The sequence below is a fragment of the Sciurus vulgaris genome (assembly GCF_902686455.1).
Source record: "Sciurus vulgaris genome assembly, chromosome: 11".
In the NCBI taxonomy this organism is placed as follows: Eukaryota; Metazoa; Chordata; class Mammalia; order Rodentia; family Sciuridae; genus Sciurus; species Sciurus vulgaris.
Genome location: NC_136472.1, coordinates 128,139,495 through 128,159,767, shown reverse-complemented (window position 1 = coordinate 128,159,767; position 20,273 = coordinate 128,139,495). Strand labels below are relative to the sequence as shown.

Sequence of the window (20,273 nt, the reverse complement as noted above, 5' to 3'; positions counted from 1 at the left end):
ATCTAGTTCTTTTATTCTAGAACTATGTAGAATAAATAAATGAATAAACAACAACAATACAAACACACACAAAATACACACCTACACACAACACTAGCCAGATTGGCTAACGGATTTGATAAATCACACAGTTTTGGAAGAAACAGGACTAGAAGCCATTTCTCCTTACATGTCATGTAGTACTTTTCTGTACATTGGCATGCTATTTTGTGTAAAATATCACATGAGCTAGACTAGCATGAATACGATGATTCCCAATTTATTCTTGCCTCTGGTCTAGGAATAAACTCTCCTATTAAAATGCAGAAAGGTAACCCCACAAGAATAAAACGTTAGATCCTTAAAAGCCTTTACTGTATTATTTTTATAAATTAGCCTTGAGTGTTTAAAACTGTAATGAAAAGCATTTCATATTTCTATTAGCCTTCACGTGGTCTCTTAATATTTTGTTATTCCCTGAGCATAATAATAACATTAAAGTGAAAACAATAATAATAGCTATTTAAGGCACTTTGAAACCATTATCTCTAATCTAATCTCCACATCCCTGTGAGGCAAATATTCTTATGTCCATTTTACAGTCAAGGAAGCTGAAACTTAATAGCTCAAGTTACTTTTTAAAAAATCACAACAAAAATAGTTGGAAAGAAATGGTGTTCAATCTTCAGCCTCTATGACTCAAAATCAAGAGTTTTTTTGCTTTTAAACTGTGCCATGCAGTCTTAAATAAAACACTAATACTCAAATCCTATGCATGAACAGAGGAAGGGTAGAGTTGTCATGTTGGGAAGACTCTCCTTGCAAGAACTGTGTGGAGCAAGACATGGGCAATCATCTCCAGTGGGCAGCAGGGTTTGGGTGTCTCTGAGGCTCAGCTCAAAATAGGGCCAAGTATTAGAACAAGGCAATGGCTCCTCATCCTGGCTACATTTCAGATTCACCTTGGAGATTTTTTTACCTTGTAGCTTCCTGTTCTTATCCAGCCTTCACTTAAGTTAACAAAATATCATCACTACAGAATTCTTGCTGGTAGGAACTCTTAGTGGTAGAGAAAGGACATGCATCCAATAAGCACCTGCATTTTGACACACATCAAGCTTTCTACCCATCAACAGATGTCATGAACTTTACCTCACAGGAAATGAGTGAGATCAGAGGATTTCAGTCACACACAGGTGTCTAGTTAGTACAGTGAATTCAGGAACAGAGTCTGCAGCTGAGTGCCCCAAGGCCAGTGTTCTGCTGCACTGTCACATCTCAGCAGGGCTGGCATTGAGCTTGGGACTGTGACTCCCATGTCCTGCTTTGGAAACTGTGTCCCCACTTTCTGCCAGACTTACAGACTTTTGACTCTTTACCTTGTATTTTTACCTCAGAGGTTATCGGGTTCATGTAAGAAAATGAAGTAAAAGTAATTTGTTGCATATGAAGATTTACTTATTGCATTGCTAAGAATGACAGATGTCTAGCTTCATTAGGTGGCCAAGGCTGGTGCCTGGAGAACTGGTTGTCACCTCTGTGGTCTGCCTTATGTAAATTTTGGTGTGGTGCTCTCAGCTGAGGTGAGAAACAAGTTCCTGCTGAGCAGGGCAAGTGTAGAGGCTTTGCAGCCTGTCTCCTCTGGGAGAACAGATAGGGAGAGTCAAGTGATTTCTCTACATGTATGTGAGACACACCCTATGAATTTGCTTAGGCTGAAAAGTTTGTTTGAAAAGGACACCAGCAATTATTGTTCAAATACTAACTCATTAGCCAGAGTCTGTGTGTGTGTGAATGTGTTTCTGTGTGTGTGTGTACACACACATAAATATAATATTTTATATATAGTAATATATATAGTTGGACACATAATAACATAGCATAATATATACCACACATTTTATAATATATCTTATAATTATATGAATATCATATTATGTAATATTATTATAGAATTAATGTATTTTCAAAATTATTTGTATAATTTTACATACTATATATTATATGATATTTATATATAATTTATGATGAATAAATTTTCATTATATGATTGCAATTATAGCTTATATTACATCATTATATTATATATAATTTAATATGGTCAATGAATTAACTTTATTTATTTAATATATTTAATTTAGTTTAGCATAAGGAAATCTTCCCTTCCCTGCTCACCAAACCATCCATAACATTCAAGGAACTGAGTTTAGCAAATTTGTAGTTAGCTGGGTGCTATGGTGCACACCTGTAATTCCAGGGGCTCGGGAGGCTGAGACAGGGGGATCACAAGTCCAAAGCCAACTTCAGCAACAGGAAAGTGCTAAGCAATTCTGTGAGACCTTGTCTCTAAATAAAATACAAAATAGGATTGGGATGTGGCTCAGTGGTTGCGTGTCCTGAGTTCAATCCCCAGTGCTTCTTCCCTTCCCCCGAAAAAAATAACTTGCAGTTAGGCATAGATCGACTTTTCTCTTATTCTAAAAGGTGTGAACAATATCAATAATGAGTTTGAAAAAGAACAATAATTGCTAACACTTATCCATGCTACCTTATTATGTACTTACTTTTTTCCAGGTACTGTATTAGTGTATTGTATTCACTGACATTAGTTCTCTCAACACACTTCGTTGTCCTTATTTTACAGATGAGAATTCATGGGCCCCGTTGGATTAAGTAAAAATTGTCCCAGGTTATGCAAGTCTATTGAGTTACAGAACCTGGTACGTGTCTTCGAACACATGCTGTTTCCACCTCATTATATACCGTGTGCAGGGTGGCGACTCACATATGCAGAGTCACACAGTTCAATCCTCAGTTAGCTTTCCACACAAAATATGATTCGCCTTCAGGAATGTTTTCTAATTCAAGTTTGCTCTCACAAGTACACATTATTTTGCGTAACACAGTATACATATTAGACATTTACTCATTCAACAAATTTTTATTTTTATTGTGTGTCAACCATAGTTCTAAGTACTGGGACTATAAATGGCTTATAAATTCTAAACTTTAGTGGGCCAGGGAGACAAGAAAAAAAGTCATAACAATGAATACAGAAAGTGCAAAGATTTATAAGTATTTTGCAGGAAAATGGAAAGGTAAAGCAGACAATGTAGCAAGAAGAACTGAATTCGGTATGGCAGGCATGGGGAGGTGGAGCTTGGACCATTTTCAAAGACTTCTGATAAAGGAATCGAAGTCCAGAAGAAAAAAACATTATGCTAGTAAAGAATAGGATGCTAAGTGTTTCCATTCCAGAGATTGACATTTGCCCGTCCTCTCCTTGAAGCTTTTGCTGTGTTAAGGTACTCAATTCAAAACCTGTTCACTCATACATTACATCTAGAGGAGGAAGGATACTAGTACTTGTGAGGAATTGGATAGTATAATAAGAGTACAGGGATAAAGATAACAAACCCATCCATGGAAAAGTTCACTTGCAAAGGTAATGGTATAATAAGGGCATGGATAAGAATGCCTTGGGAAGAGAAGGCAGAACAACTAAGGCATCGTGAAGGAGCTCCTATTGAGCTAGGTATTGAAGTATCAGTGGTTTAGAGGCAGTAGAGTGGGAAAGTGTTCTCCAAAGAGAGGAATTGTGCATATGAAGGCACAGAAATAGAGACTATACAGCCCTGGAGACATCTGTTAGATAAGAGCTAGCAGTTAGGCTTTGGCCAGACTGTAAAAGGTCTTATAAATTATAAAAGTTTGTCCTTTACGTGCTCACCAAAGAGCAGATGTGGGAGATTTTAGGTAGAAACAAAGCATTTACAGGTAGTGTGTTAAGTGTATGGGATTTTGATTATAAAGTGGTGGTAGAGAATGATGAGACTTTGGTAATATTCCAAACATGACACAATAATTTTTCTACTTATTTTCAATTGATGACAATGAGGTTGGAGAAGAGTCAAGCTTAAAATGTGTTTGGGGTATTTAAAGAGCCTTTGGCAATGCTATAAATAGAGAAAATACATACATATTTTGTGGTGATGCAGAGTCCAAAGACACTTTTGCAAACCCGGTCCTTCTTTAAAATACTTGATTAAAATCTGGAAACATATCATCTGCCTACACATATACAAATACAAAAAGAGAGATAGATGCTAACTTACGTCTATCATCTATTTAAATGACCACATTTGCAGTCACCATAATAGTGCACTGAACTGAATATATAGCCTGTGCAAATGCCCTGTTGTAACCCATCACCCAGGAAAAGGATAGTCAGACACCTACACTATCGACAAAAGTGCCAAGTGTCTTCTTTGTCAATAGGTTCCTCTTGTTACAATCTCTACATAGACTTTACATTTTCTTCTAGAATTCTTATACAGCTTTTTACTTTTGTATTCATTGTAATGATTTTAATTTTTTTCTCGCTTCTCTGGCCCTTTAAACTTTAGACTTTAGTCGCTTATAGTCCCACTATTTAGAACAATGGATGATGCATAATACAAATTTGTTGAATAAGTACATGTCTAATATGTATGATGTTCTATACAAATGATTGCGTATGTGTAAAAGCATATATATGTGTGTACATGTATATAAATATATGCCAAAAAGGCTTTCCTTAAAGCGATTAACTTTTTGTGCATGATTTGAAAACACACTGCTATTTGTAATCCTTTAGTTAGTCTCCTTGGGTTCTAACATTTCATTTTCTTTGAGTAATCTAGGCATTTCAAGTAAGATTGTTATTCATTCTTCGTGTTTATTTGTATATTTATAAGCACTAGCATGATGTATAGACTCATTTGCTGCAGATGCTCGTCTGCATTGAACAAAGATCTCCTGCCAAAATATGGAGAAGCATTCAAAGCCATCCCCAAGTGATCTTTTCTGCAAAAAAGTTATGAAGGCAAGAATAGGTCTTCATAATATTGCCAAATTCATTTCAGATTTAAATTTGAAGTATTGAATACCTCCTTTGGCAAACAATGCACAGGGCCTTGGAGAAACAAGGATGGTTAAGAGGGACTCCTGTTGTCAATGGATTGTGGTGAGCTGGGAAGCGGACTTGAATGGGAGGTTTTCGTTTACTGTGGCAAGTGCTCTGACCAGAAGATGCTCTGGGATGACTAGGAAGCCACAGAAACAATGTACAAAAACGAATGAATATAAATATTGTGTTTGAGGAACAGAAAAGAGAGTAAACAAAGAGACAATATGATATGTGCTCTGCCATTTACAAATTCTGTAATTGTGGGTAATTTACTTAGTTCCCCCAGTGCCTCAGTTTCTTCATTTTAATGGAATAGTTATTCTATTTATCTCCTAATTGTAAGGAATCTCTGAGATCATGCATTGTGCAAAACAGTTTACAGACAAAGTTACATACTAATGTTGATTGCTAAGAATACCATAATTGAAGATAAAAAGATTTTTCTTTCTTCCCAAATCACTTTCTGAGGGCTGGGGATATAGCTAGCTCAGTGGTAAGAGTACTCATCTAGCATGCTGAAGGCCCTGGATTGGATCCTCAAACACTGCATTAGAAAACAAATAAAAATAAAAATAAAGCCAAATCACTTTCTGTACTTCTACCATATTGGCTGTTCCCACCTTTGAAATTACTTGTTCCTTTGAGAAAATGACAGACTGCTATACAGTTGCAGAAGGGGAAAGACAGGACTGTGGGCTTAGTGGAATTGTTTGGTTTACCATTGGCAATCCTGTTTCGGGAAACTCTTAATGAGAACATTGACTGAGCATCTGAAGAATGAGGAGATTGTGATAAACATCTATGGAATTTTATAAGTATCTCTTTATCTAGCCCTCCTGAAACCATCTGATGAGATACAGTGTTCGTGGAAGTGATGACTTTGAGATGGGGCACTGTGCTGAGCACTCCATCCCGGAGAACTCCATCCCGGGGCATCAAGGCCACAACGTATTAAATCACCCTCCACTACCTTGACTGTGCTTCCTCAAGCCGTATCTAACTTCCTTCTGGAGAGTCTCTAGGGTCTACAGAAAGGGGCCTTCAGATGGCCTAGCACTTTCAGCTAAAGCAGACATTATTTTGAGAATATCTTGGAAGTTGCACTGAAGTTGTTGCTTTACAGAAGTGGGAAAGAAAAAAGTGTTGGCATTTCTAAGCCCAGAACTATTTTTTAACAAGTTAAAAAATACTGAAAAAAACAGGTAGAACCATTTTCTCCAGAGATTGCAGTGTAGTTAGAATGTACACTATTTTTTTCCCACTGTGTATTTCGGTAAAATATGTGCACTGAAATTTCAGGGCAATTCCTAATGCAGAAATAATACAAAATATGGCAGATTTATAAGCTAGGCAATTTTTATTTATTTGCTAATGTAGATTCCCTTAAGAGCTCAAATGTTCTGTTCGTTACTTATGGCTTCTCCTTGAAAAGACTTACCTGTAAGGTCTTAGCAACATAAAACTTCAGACTGCATCGTCGTCTGATTTGAGCATCAGCCATAATTCTCTTTTGTCACTGACTCAAGGTGGTTTATAATCTACTATTGCTTTACCTGTTTGATAATTAATAATTCATAATTAAAGTGGCAGTATATACAAGTCAGCCTGACCATAAGCTTTCTCTCTGTTATGTTTCCTTTTATTTTGAAGATCTGAAAGAAAATTGGAAAGAAAGTATTAGGTGTCTGAAATCTCCCACTCAGTCTTAACTTCCCTAGGTTGTATAATTCTGCTCAATCTGTTTTTTGACTCTTTCTCTCAAAGAGGAATTAAGCATGCACCCTTGCACCCTTGACAACCTCTGTGCCAGACACTGAGAAAATAAGAGATGTGTGTGATCCTTTCTTGATCCCAACCACCTTGCTCTCCTGGGAAAGAGACAGGCGTAAAACCATTGACTGTAAAGCCACCTGCTCAGTCTCCCTTGTGAAGCAGGTTTGGATAAGATGCAACTGAAGAGATGGTTTTGGGATGTGAGAAGAGCTTAGGGAAAACAGAAAGGGGGGTGACTTTTGAATTCCTCTTGAAAGAAGGTACACCCTCATAGGGATAGGAATCAAGAAAGGAGTAAGAGGAGCACAGCTATGGAAGTGCCCATGCTGTTCACACATTGCAGGGAGAGCAACGATCTGCAGTGTGCTGTGTTAGAGGAAGCTGTGCCTGGAGATGAAGCTTGGCAGTGGATTTGAGGTTAGACTGCAGAGCACCTTGGTCATGTAGAAAAGATCATGGATTATATCTGTTTGCTTATAGTGAACTATAGGAGTGCATAGGGGAAAAGTTTGGTTAGATTATTGCCTGAAAAGATCACTCTAGCCATGTGTAAGGGATAGATTAGAGGGACCAAAAAAATGCAAAGAACAAATGGAAGATTTTGGATTAGAGGGTATTGCAGATGTCCTTGTGAAAATCAGTGAGAAACTGAACCAGAACAATGGTGATGTGGAGTAAAAGTTGAGAAGGAATCTAGGTACTCTCCTTAAAGAGATTTGAGTTGAATTGAATATCAAGGGTAAAGGTAGGCAATAAGAGAAGGGATTGTGTAGGTTCTTCAGTGCTAAAGATACACAGAGATGGTCTTGGTCCATGAGAGGAAAATGGTATTTTTGAAAGATGTTGCTGTCATCATCATCATCATTATCATCATCTTTTAATATTTTAGTGGCTCCTGTACTTGCTCTTACAAAACAGATTTAAAACCTAGTATCTCCTCTGAGAATCTACTACTTCCGGCACTTACCTGCTCTTCCAGCATCAACATGCAGGATTTTCATTCTTTTTGACCACAGTCATCCAAGTGGACCAACCTCCGAGTCTGGACAGAGACTTTCCTTGGGCTAATTCCTCTACCCAGATCTTCCCAGAACAAACTGCTCACCAAACTCACTAACCAGGACAAAACCCTACTTTGATCTATCCTGGAGCCTTGCCCCACTAGGTGGCACACATTAAATAGCAATTTTACATTGACTGGCGTGATTATTGGTGTTAGTGTTCCTCTAGACACTAAGTTTCACAATATTCATGTAGGACCTTATCTGTTTACTATTTTATTCTCAGGATAATTCCTACACATAGAAGGCACTTGGTCAATCTTCAGGAATGAATATAATCAAGTCATTAGTAACCATTGACTGGACTTACATTCACATCTAGACTGTAAATCACTGATGGAAACTGGCTACTCTATCAGTATCAACTAACATGAGTGATTACTTAATATGGGATACTGTGCTATATCATTATTTTGTTTACACCTCACAACTTTGCGAGTTTAGCTGCTACTATCATACTGGCAGTTTATAGGTGAGCACACCAAAACTCAAAGAGGGTTACTTTTTAAGAAAATACAGTAGATGAGGAGTTGAGCTAAGATTCAAACCTGCATGTAACCGGAACCAGAACCCTGGTCCTAACCCCTAGGATACCCTACCATTAAAATACATTTTAGTTCCTCACTTATGATTTTTATACTTAATTGTTTTGACTTTTTCAATGGCGGAAAACCATTCTCATTTGGTAGAAATCTTACTTTGAATTTTGATTTTTCATCTTTTCCCAGGTTAGTGTTATACAGTATAAAACTCACTATGCTGGGCAGTGGTAGTTAGTCATGCTCCCAATCAGCCACATGATCACAAGGGGGAGTCACCTATACTCCACAATGTACTGGGTTGCTATACTATCATGTTTAGAAGGTTAAATGTATTAAATGCATTTTGGATTTAATCACATATATTTACTGGAAATGACTGCATCATAAGTTGAAGAGTGTCTGTACAATTTCATGGTGACAACAGTAGTGGGGACATTAATGTTTGCTGGTTAAGTCCAGGGAGAAAGCATCTCACTATGATTGAAAGAGTCAAGAAAATTTCACTGAAGAAATTTTAAGAATGGATAGGAATTTATTGGTTAAGAAACAGGAAGAAAATCATTCCAGGATGGACCTTTGTTGTGCAAGTTCAAAAAATTTGAAAGGGTCTGGTATACTTAGGAAATGTTAACTAACTCAGTGTGTTTGGTGTATTGGGTGAGAGCTTGGAAAATGTTTGTGATTAGGGACTACCCATGGTTACTCACATTAGCTATTGGTTCCAGTACAGGGAATGAGTATGTGGATAGACCAGACTCTTGGAGGACTTGTGTTTTTCCTTTGATTTTTGCCTTTAAGTCAACAAGTTAAGAAGCCCATGTTTTCAGTTCCTCTGTGCCCCTTATCATCCACACACAAGCACCTGCATACTGTTTCAACAATAAAATACTGAGCTTTTCTTATCAGGAGTATACTGCAAATGCTGTGAGTGGTCAAAAACTTAGCAAATGAAACAACGTGAAATTTGTGTGGATGAGAAAAAATTTCATCATAAAAACATGCTACACACATATTTATAAGTTAACACCTCCTTTTAATGCTTGTAATAGTTCTCAGGTATTTCTTTTCTCCTTGTTTCTTTACAGTTCCTCCCCAGATCATGAACATATCCTCAGACATCACCGTGAATGAGGGAAGCAGCGTGACCCTGCTTTGTCTTGCTATTGGCAGACCAGAGCCAACTGTAACATGGAGACACCTGTCAGTCAAGGGTAAGCTATTCATGTAGGGAAAGCAGTCAGAGTTAGTGGGTTTAAGTCTTGACTGTCGTATACAACAAAACTTCAGGAATCAGAAAACGGCAATGTACCTGTAATATAACAATTTAAAATCAAACAGGCAATATCTATCAGCTGCTGAGTATTCTATTCTTAAAGAATTTATGGAGGAAATTTACGGAATTATTTTCATAGTGCTTTTTATGATCTTAAAAGGCTTTTGCTTTCTAAACTCTAAAGAACAGCATCATAAAAGTAACTTTCAGTGAAGATGTTAATTTCTCAATTGGTGGTGGCATATTCTTTCTTGCAGTAGGATGATAAGGTTATAAATGTCATTGGGAATGTTGGCATTATTGCGACTCCAAGAGAAAAGAGATCTCCTGTTTCAGACTTTTGAGAATATTTATCCAGAGCTACATCTGTCTGAGCTGTACATAAACAGACCATCTTGAGTAGAAAAGGACAATACAAAAAAATGTAAGTCTTAATACCAATTATTTAGTGTAGAACTCTCCTGGGAATTCAATATTAGGACATCATTTATGATCATCTCCAATGTAATGGGAAGGAACCAAAGAGACATTGGGCATCACCCTCTTGGAAACTAAACTCACTCCAAATTGCACTTGAAAATATGGACACAAAGCCACTTGATATGTTTACATGATTATTAGAAGCCATGATTAATTTTAGAAATTACAACAGAAATAAATACTCCCTAGGTATTAAAAAATACAAATATGAAATTCAGTGAATAGTGAATAGGAAAATGTGTGGAGTGTATCCTATGTGTGATTTAAAAGTAATATAGCTCTAAAAAAAACACAGTAATAAATCTTAATAACCTTGAGAAAGACAAAGATCTGCTATTACACAATAGACCCCAAGTATAGATGAAAAAAATTCTGTATTAATTTCCTAGGGCTGCCATGACAAAATATCAAAAACTGTGTGACTTACAGAGCAGAAATCCATTTCCGCACATTTCAGAAGGTTGTACATCCAAGATCAAGGTTCTGACAGGTTTGTCTCATTTTGGCAGGTGTGAGGGAAAATCTCTTGCTTGCCTTTTTTTTTTTTTTTCTGATTTCTGTTGATTGCTGGAAATCTTTGGCGTTTCTTGATTTTTAGTTGTATCATCCTGACTTCTGCCTTCATCTTTTCATAGCATTCTACCTGCATATGTCAAATTTTCCTTTGTGTTAGGAAACAGCAAAGGGGTAAGGGTGATATTGTATTAAGGCCCACACTAATGACCTCATCTTAACTTGATTATCTGTGTAAAGAACCATATTCCAATGAGGTCACATTCTAAGGTTCTGTAAATTAGAACTTCAAAGTGCTTTTTGAGGGGGATGCAATTCAACCCACAACGGACTTCATCAAAATTAAAAGCATCATTAAGAATAGATGAAAAGTTGAGCCATTGAGCCACAGACTTAGGGAAGTTATCTGTTGTACATATGTCTGACAAAGAATTCACATCTAGTGTATATGAAGCATCCTTGCAAAATAACTCTAACAGTCTACCACAAAATGAACAAAAAAATCTGAATAAACCATTCCAAAAGAAGATCTATGGCTAGCAAATAAGCACATGAGAACATACTCAACATTGTTAATGTTGAAATGATAATTAAACTTTGGTGAGATATCACTGCACAACCACTGGAAAGATCAAAAATTAAAAAAAAATGACAATATCAAGTTTGGTGAAGATAACTATTGAAGCTCTTATCCATTCACTCTGGAACTATAAAAATGTTGTAAGCGTTATGGCAAACCATTTGACATTTTGTTGAAAAGTTAGAACATACACTTAAAATATGACCCAGTAATTCTACTCCTAGGTATTAACTCAAAATACATGAAAGCATACATCCACAAATGTACATTGCACAAAATGTTCTTAAAAACTACATTCTCCTCAAACTAGAAATAACCCAACTAAGCACCAATAGGCACATAGATAAATTAGGGTATATTCAAAGAACATAGCACTCTTCAGTAATTAGGTGAAACAAATCACTGATGCACATAACAAAAGGACCAAGAAAAAGAAGCTAAGCATAAAGACCTGCATACTGCATGATGTAGAATAGGCAAAGCTAGCCTATATTAATAGATGATGTCGGTGGTTGCTGAGGGTAGGACTTTGTAGAGAATGAACAGAAAAGGGGTACAAGGAATTTGGGGGATGATGGAAAAATTCTATACCTTGAATGAAATGGTGGTTACATTGGTATTGAAATTAGTCCAAACTAATACAATGTATGCTAAAAATAAATGTGTCATACTGTGTGTAAATTAAATTTCAATACATTTTGAAATATAAATATAGACACATGGGGAACAATGACTTGAATTTCTTTCCCTAATTTAGAACATCATTTATGTCAGTGATACCAAATGAGGAACTGGATTTATAACTAGAAGCACTACTTAAGCATTGCTGTTTTCTTCCACAGAAACTCAGAACTTGGGTTTCTTTCCCTATCTTATTATTAAGGAAAGATAATGCTAATAAATCTGTTTAACCATCTTTGTATAGAGACCTCAGATGTGGAAACCCAAAATTTCAGTATTATAAAGCAGTATTAACAAGAATTTAAAAATACACGAGGGACATCACAAAGTTCACCTTTAATGGAAACAGTAATAGTGTATGTTTCCAAAGATAAGGGCCCCAGCGGAATTTGGTCTAAAGTTAGGGAAAAATTTTGAACTTATGTTTTATACAAAAGTGTCTAACCATCAGACCAATTATTATGTATTTGGTAAAGTAAAATGTATTTATAAAAGCTCAAAATTCCAGAATGTACTTATTTGATCCTAAATATATAGTTATCTAAACCTTGAAATATTTTAAAAGAACTTTGAATTTTATATAATTCTTTCTAAGCAATTCTTCCTAATGGTACACTTGTATGATTTCACTTTTAAAAGAAAGGCGATTCATTCATATTCCCAACCTTTATATAATGTAATAGTTGCAATTTGGTCTCAAAAAAAACACACAGCGAAGTCTAAATTTAAAATGATCTTCTCCTCTTTAAATCTCAGGGCTGGCTGTGCTTCACTCTGCGGTGGCTTTGTTTTGTCATCTAGGCAGGCCTTCACTTCCCTGTCATTTCTACTAGTATCTTTCTCCTCCCTGCTCTCAATGACATTTAAACATTTCCACTCAGTGTATTGTTTCCAAAGTTTGAATAGCTCTAACCTGGAGAGTTTGCAAATTTAAAATTTTCATCTACCAGGTGGCTACCAAAATTTATTTTTTTTTTTAGAAGAATGCTCCATCTACTTGGACTGAGGGAGTTGTTTTAAAGGTTTAGAATAACATCCAATAAAACTTGAACATCAAACAGCATCTTTAGTAAAAATTGCTGGTTGGTTCTGTATAGAAGAACAAGAAATAAAGGTTGCAATGACATTTCCTTTGAAATTCCAATAGGATTACATGAGAGGATTTAGCTCACTGGACAGCTGTGTTAGCATTTTGGGAAATACATGGCTTAAATTTGTAGTTCTATAAAATGGGAATGAATAAATAACCTTTTCATTTAGGAAAAAAATTTAATAGACCAATGACTAAAGATTAAAATGAATATTCACATTTTAGGTTTAAAATGACAGTATGCCTATGTGCTACCAATTTGTAGAAATTATAGAAAGAGGTAAAAATAAATTAATTATCACATTACAGAATACTAAGGGTGAAATTTTTAAGTCCAAAATCATGAAAAAAGTCAGAAATATAAAAAGTAGATATATATATAATGAGGAAAAATACAGCTCAAAATATAGGAATATGATCTCAAAATGATGATTGAAAATGAAGGGGTTCAGGTAGGGGGCACTGGTAAATGTTTAAAACTGATCAAGGTGCCAGTATTCCCATTACTGCCACTTTCCTGGGAGCCCCTTTGAAGTGGCTTTACTTTTCAGATTTATTTTCTCATAACAACATACACACCAGAAATAAGTCTGTCTTATAAAAGCAATGAAGAATCACCAGATTCCAGATGTGGGTCTACAGCTCTTCCAACTTTTCTTATTCCTAGATTGAGTAGGCAGCTGGAGACCTCTGGACCTCCTGTATTCTTTGCAATATTGGAATATGCCAGGGTTCTCAGAAATGGCCTTTCCAGCAGTTATGACATCTACCTCACTCCTGAGGAAAGCTTGAAATTTTACAGGATCAAGATGAAGTATTGTGAACATATTAAAAATAAAATTGCTCTGTAAATATGGGTTTGAGTTTTACAACTGACATGGAAACCACTCAGCATATGATAGTATATTTATTCTTTAAGTATAAAAAGCTATACTTAAATTTTTTAAGAGCAGATAATGGCTTAATTAAAATCATATATTCATATAGATTTGCTATAGAACATGGCATTTGCTTAAAAGCCTTCAGACAGCTAGAAATATGAACCAAATGACCAAAAGCTCAAGGATCAAGGACAATGATGGAGTCATAGGCTGCTGCTGTCTTAGGGAATTCCTCAGAATAGCATAGGCAGGGCTCAAATCAGGCAGGTGACTAGGTTGGCCAGTGACCAGTGTGTTTGGAATATACTGTGAATCTGCCAAGTTTCAAAAATTATTTCCAGTTCTTTTTCCAAAGATCGGGAGAAAGGAAGTCAGACTGGCATGAGTTGGGAGGCTGGCTCTTTGGGGCACAATGTGAAAAAAAAGTGCTGCCTGGGAGTGGCCAAGGAGGCAGGAGAAGTCACCTCTGTTCTCAGGAAGACTGCCTCTTTCCCCCTTGCAAAGCCACAGAGGTCACTCTAAGGCATTGCCCACCTGGCCCCATTTCTGATGGTATATTTGAGAAGGTCAGATGTTTGGGGAACATAATAAATTCTTCTTTTCTGTCTTCTCTCCACGGAGATTTTGAGATGCCGGTCATTCACCTGTGAGTGGTTGCTCATACTTTATACTCATACACAGTAATACCTCGGGGAACAAGAGATGAATTATTTCACAGAGGTGAATTTTCCAGGTCACCAACGCTGACACCTGTACGCATTGACTTGAGTCACTTTTAATGGAAGCACTTTAAAAACGTGCAGGGTTCTCCTCTTTCCTTCAGTCTAGTGAATGCCATCTCACCGTGTCTCCATATTATGACATTAACATCAAGTGAGCATTTAGAGACTGGGATGACTAGGAATATAGCCATTAGATACTGTTCTGTTTTGTAGTTTCTCTACTCCTCGCTTTCCTCCAGTCAGATTATTAACACATTTTGTCCCATCACCCTAGGTGTGGAACACCTATGAAAACGTAAATATAGTATATAATACATGAGATAATTATACTGTATGCTATATAATCATATTATATTAATTATATTTTATATTATGTATAATACATAGCATATGACTGTATTATATATTGTATAATTATATTATGCATTATATAATTATATGCAATATACACAATAATATATAATTATATCATAAAATGTATATTAATGATTATCATATATAATAATTATATAAAATATTAATTATGCATCATAGTATAATAATAAGTTCTAGATTATGATTTCCAACCTATTTTTATGCAACTATGTCAATTTTATTGACGTATTTGCAGAACTGAAAACTCAGGACTTAATGTGTTGTTTCCTGAAGTCAGTGTACCTGCATTTTAAAAGTCACATTTCTTCTGATCATTTACTTCTAATATGCCATGATAAAGAATCCATGAAACTAAATTGACTAATCCTGGATAAGAACTAGTAGTGGGAGAGGACCTCTGAGAAGAGGGTGTCAGCTCTCATGAACGTGATGAATGTACTGATGATAGCTATCTGGGGAAGTGATGGTTGGCATCGTTTTTGATATGTCAGGTTGCCAGAAGACCTCCGCAGCATCCTCCATGGTTCTGACCTGTTTGACCAATTCTGTCTTCTATACTTCAGTCAGTCAAAGGTTAAGAAATGTATTGATCAATTGACTGTTTATACTGTATCCTTTACTTGCTGTACAAATTCCTCAGAAAAAGTCTTAAACCAATGGTCAAGTTCTTGACACTGCAAATAGAAGAAGCACTAACCTGCACATATGGTTATGTGCCAGTGTCTTCACACTGGTAGTGTTAGATTGTGGGTTGAACACAGACTTCAAATCTTACAGACCTGAACTTGAAATTCAGGCCAAGCTATTAATAAGTTGAGTGACTTTAGAAAAATCACTTAATCTCCATTATTTTCAATTTCTATGACTTCAAAATGGAACTCTATGTTAGCTACATCAGATTATTTTAGGGATGAAAATAGAAGACAAATTGAAAACATGTAATAGTGTTGAATGAATATTAAATGCATTCCTCCTAAATTACAGTTGTGCCATGTTTTCCTTTCAATGCTTTCTCTGAAATACTGGTTATAATAATATTATGATGAATGTTCATACTGTGTGCCAAACCCTCATCTGTACACTTTGTGTTTTAACTTCTTTAATGATCCAGCAGCCCTTAGAGAAAAGTGCTCATATCTACTACTATTCTACCTGTCTTCTTGTCTTATTCTTTTATACTCCTGGATCATTCAGTGATTCTGTGTTTCATTGGTCTACCTAAAAGTTGAAAGTAATTCATTTGTTTTATTTGTGACATCCACAATTGGAAACAACCCAAAAGTTCGTCATTGGGTGAGTGGTTAAACAAGACAAGGTGAAAATATATCATAGTATACTGTGAATCAATAAAAAGGAATAAACTGTTAACACACCCAACAACATGGATGAACTTGAATGGCATTATGCTGAATAAAACGAGTCTGCTGCAACTGAAATTTGATAGTAATAGACTATGATTCTACTTCCTGAGTATTTGTGAGACGGAAGGATTATAATATGCACAAAAAGCCTGTGATTGACAGAGATTAGGGTAGGGGAAGGAGAAGCCACAGAAGGGAATTGGTGGTGGAACAGCATAATGTATTGATTGCTATGATAAGTGTATGAATCTACATGTCTGATGAAATGTCATAGAACTCTACACAAATACATGAAAAATCACTACATGGAAAAACTAGTTAAATCCAAATGATCTCCAAAGAGTAGTTGTAGTATATATGCATAATGCAAGGCATGCATGTGTATGTGTATATGTGTGTGGGTGTGTGTGTATATATATATATATATATATGCATAATATACATATATATGTATTAAATCACATAAGAAGTCATTAGAGGAACTGAGTGATAAGTACATGGTACCTATCTACTATTTTTACAGGTTCTTGTAAATCACTGATTATTTCCAAACAATACAACTACAAAAGTAGGAATAAGTAAAACTAACCTGTATTTTTCTGTCTTTAACCTATTTATACTTATGCTTCTACAGAAAATTTATAGTTTATAACTATTTTTACATGTATTACCTCAAACTATTTTATAGCAGCTCTCTAAAATAAGTCAGCGGAGGAATAGTCTGCCTGTTTCATGGGTAAGGAAACAGATGGAAAGGTTAAGTAATGAGGAATGACTCACAGCTAACTAAAATTGTGGATCTATGAAAAGAACCTAGTTCCCGATTGTCAAATCTGGACCTCTTTATATTCTACAAAGATGGCTCCTGTGATTTGAGGTTTGAACAGGTGCAATGTAAATTGATATTTTTTAATCAAATTCTTCTTGTTATCTGGAGCATCCAAAGGTGCTCACTAGCTCTGAGTATCAGCCACACGCTCACATTTTCCTTCCTTACTCCTTACCAACTTTCCTATGTCTAGGCACGTTGTATCTGTACTCAGTATTGTCCTAACAAAAGCACAGCTTCTGAATCAAAACCACATTCATGCCATTGTCTGCTGTAGGTCCCCGTTGTTCCTCTGCTTCAATTAAAATAAACCTGCTGAGACCTACCAACCTCATTTCTCTTCTGAGCCATCCCAGGTACAAGTTCCAGCCACTAATAGGAATTGCCTATTAGTTGACCTGCTGCATCATCCAGTCTTGCTACTACTTCTTTGTCTCTGCGAGGCAGCCAGGATCCTTGTTTCTAATCTGAAGCCATGTTTAGAGCCTAATTAATCCCTAGAGTGTGAGAAAGAGGTGTCTGAGATGAGAAATCAAGGTTATACATATCTTGCTCAGTGGAACAGTTATGGGCAAACAAGCTGTTCCTCTCACATTTTTGCAAAGCAAATTTATGTTCACTAAGTTTGGTTCTTGTTGTAAATGAGAAGTGTATGAAGGTCTAGCAATGCGCTTTTCACCATATGGGTGCCCATATGTTTTCCCCCTTTGCTTGCGTACATTTTCGCTTTGGCATGCACATATGCCTGTATTTTTGCAACTTAACAATATTAAAACTAATCCCATTTATGCTCCTTTTGGGTGATTTGATTGAGTCATAAATTCCTGAGAATCTCTTCCGTGGGAAGCTGCAGTTGTTTTGTGTGAGCAGGAGGAGGGCAGAGTGAACTAACTACTCTGGCAGACAGATGCGGTTAGCCAGTATCACTTACGGTACACCTGATGGCCCTGACCCATGCTCCACAGTGGGTTCCAAACCCTGCAAGAAGGGGAAGTATGGGTTCATAATGAGATTAATAATGACCTTTTATCTCCCTGCCTAGGGGGAAAAGTTCTTAATAAGAATAGATGATAATATTGTAGGGTTGCTTTTCTAATATACTAGGTGAATTAACTCACCTGGAGCAAACTATCATGATGTCTTGAGATGTGGTTTTTGATATGTGAGCATGCTTAGAAATTTTACTTAATAATTCCTACAGTGAGTTGAGAAACTATGCATGCGGAAATGAATTGTGCCTTTTAAAAAGATGCTTGGCTTCCTCACTAGACTTTTTAGATAATAAATATAAGAATGGATATTAACATGTATACATGTTAAAACTCAACTAACTCAAATGTAAAATTGGAACTGAAAATGGTCCTTGTTCATTGTTTATAAAGACTTCTCCTTTTTTATATCCTATCCATTCATTCATGCATTCATCGGATGCATTAAGAATATTTCCTTTGCCTCTTAGTAACAATAGTGTTGACATAGACAAGATAGATGACATTCCTGCCCTTATGGAGCTTATGGTGTAGAGTGAGAGATGGTCATTGATATATTAATTAAGAGTATGTGGGCAGGGGAGATAGCTCAGTCGGTAGAGTGCTTGCCTCATAAGCACAAGGCCCTGGGTTCGATCCCCAGCACCGCAAAAAAAAAAAAAAAAAAAAAAAAAAAAAGTATGTAATCTCAATGTATGGTAACTCCTATGAGGATAGGGAACAAGACATGTTACTCAGCCTAGGGTAAAGTTCCCCTCAGTAAATTTGACTGCCAAGAGGGGTGGGAGGGGTGGGGGGAAGGGAAAAAAATAACAGAATGAATCAAACAACATTGCTCTATGTAAATTTATGATTACACAAATGGTATGCCTTTACGCCATGTACAAACAGAGAAACAACATGTATCCCATTTGTTTACAATAAAAAAAATAAATAAATAAATAAATAAATAAAAAAAAATTTGACTGCCATTCAAAAATGATGGACATCAACTGGAAGAAGGATGGGGATCCTGGCATATGGAGGGGCTTGCTGAGTAGAATGCTTTTGGTTGGGAAACATCATGTCCAAGTGTCCTGAGGGAAGAGGTAGTTAGCCTTCCAAGAATCAAAACTGACATTTGAATGCAGAGAAAGTAGGAAAGACAATGATCTGATTTGGGGTAGTGAGGTACCAGATCACTCAGAACCCATAAAGAGTTTGATCTTTATTCTGAGAGCACTAGAAAAAATCACAATAAAGTTTGAAGTAAGAGAGCTTGGAAATAAGATGTTCTTGTGTCTGGATTTAACTAGGAACATCTCATTTCTGATCTACTCATTTTCTATGTAAATCTGGTAATCGACTAAACCTCTGCCTCCATTCCCCCGCCTATAAACCTGAAAGGAATTAGTAATAATACTTTTCCTTTATGGAGGAAGGAAGAATGGAATCTGATGGTATCTATTCCAAATACTTTTTAGATTATAATATGAAAATGGATATTAACATGTATCATAGCAAGTGTAAAATTGGAATTGGAAAGGCATCCAGTGCTGCCAGGCGTCTGTTGCAAAGCCTTCTCTATGCAATTGCTGTATCAAATTATGCTATTGAAATCAGTCGGACACTGATAAAATTGAGACCAGCTTTACAAGTACTGTAGATCTAATTGGCCTCAGCAGTGGGTCCACAGTGACTCTTGCTGCTGAACAAAAATTGTGGGCTTCAATAGAAAATAATAAGCAGGCTGGCTCCACACTAGCATCCTGCCACCACCTCTGGAGATAATGCACTTTAATTTAGACACTGAGCTCCTTCATTTGACCAGAGGTTGAAGGAACCTCAGAAAGGGTTGTTTCCTTCTTCCCTCCTGGATGAGTATCCTTGAGAATAGATTTAAAAGACCTTCAGGTCTATCTCTGTCTACCTGCCATCCTTGTTGTTCCTTTTATACACCCATTTATATTTCTTTCAAAAAATCTATACATCCCTAGGGTAAAATTTTCTATAAATCACTTTTCCTTGGTTAAGCTATTTTAAATTGGGTTTCCATTATTTACAGTCAAAGTAACTCTGATTATATTCAGCATGAAATGTAGAGGACAGTATGTAACTGAGGCAAGTAAAACATAGTCCCTGATTTATACTTACAGGGAGATTGGAAGGAGAGAGATCTGTAAAGTCAGCATTGCACTACAGAGTGGTTGGGGTCAA

At 36.3% G+C, this 20,273-nt stretch overlaps 1 protein-coding gene across 3 annotated transcripts in view; it reads left to right on the top strand.

Moving 5' to 3' along the window:
• The window catches only part of OPCML (opioid binding protein/cell adhesion molecule like), a 1,129,326-nt gene that overhangs the window by 997,079 nt on the left and 111,974 nt on the right, over positions 1–20,273 (top strand). For all 3 annotated transcript variants that reach the window (XM_079104603.1, XM_079104604.1, XM_079104602.1), the window contains one exon: positions 9,389–9,514. In XM_079104603.1, the coding sequence (XP_078960729.1) occupies positions 9,389–9,514 (126 nt within the window). The remainder of the gene's footprint in view (positions 1–9,388; positions 9,515–20,273) is intronic.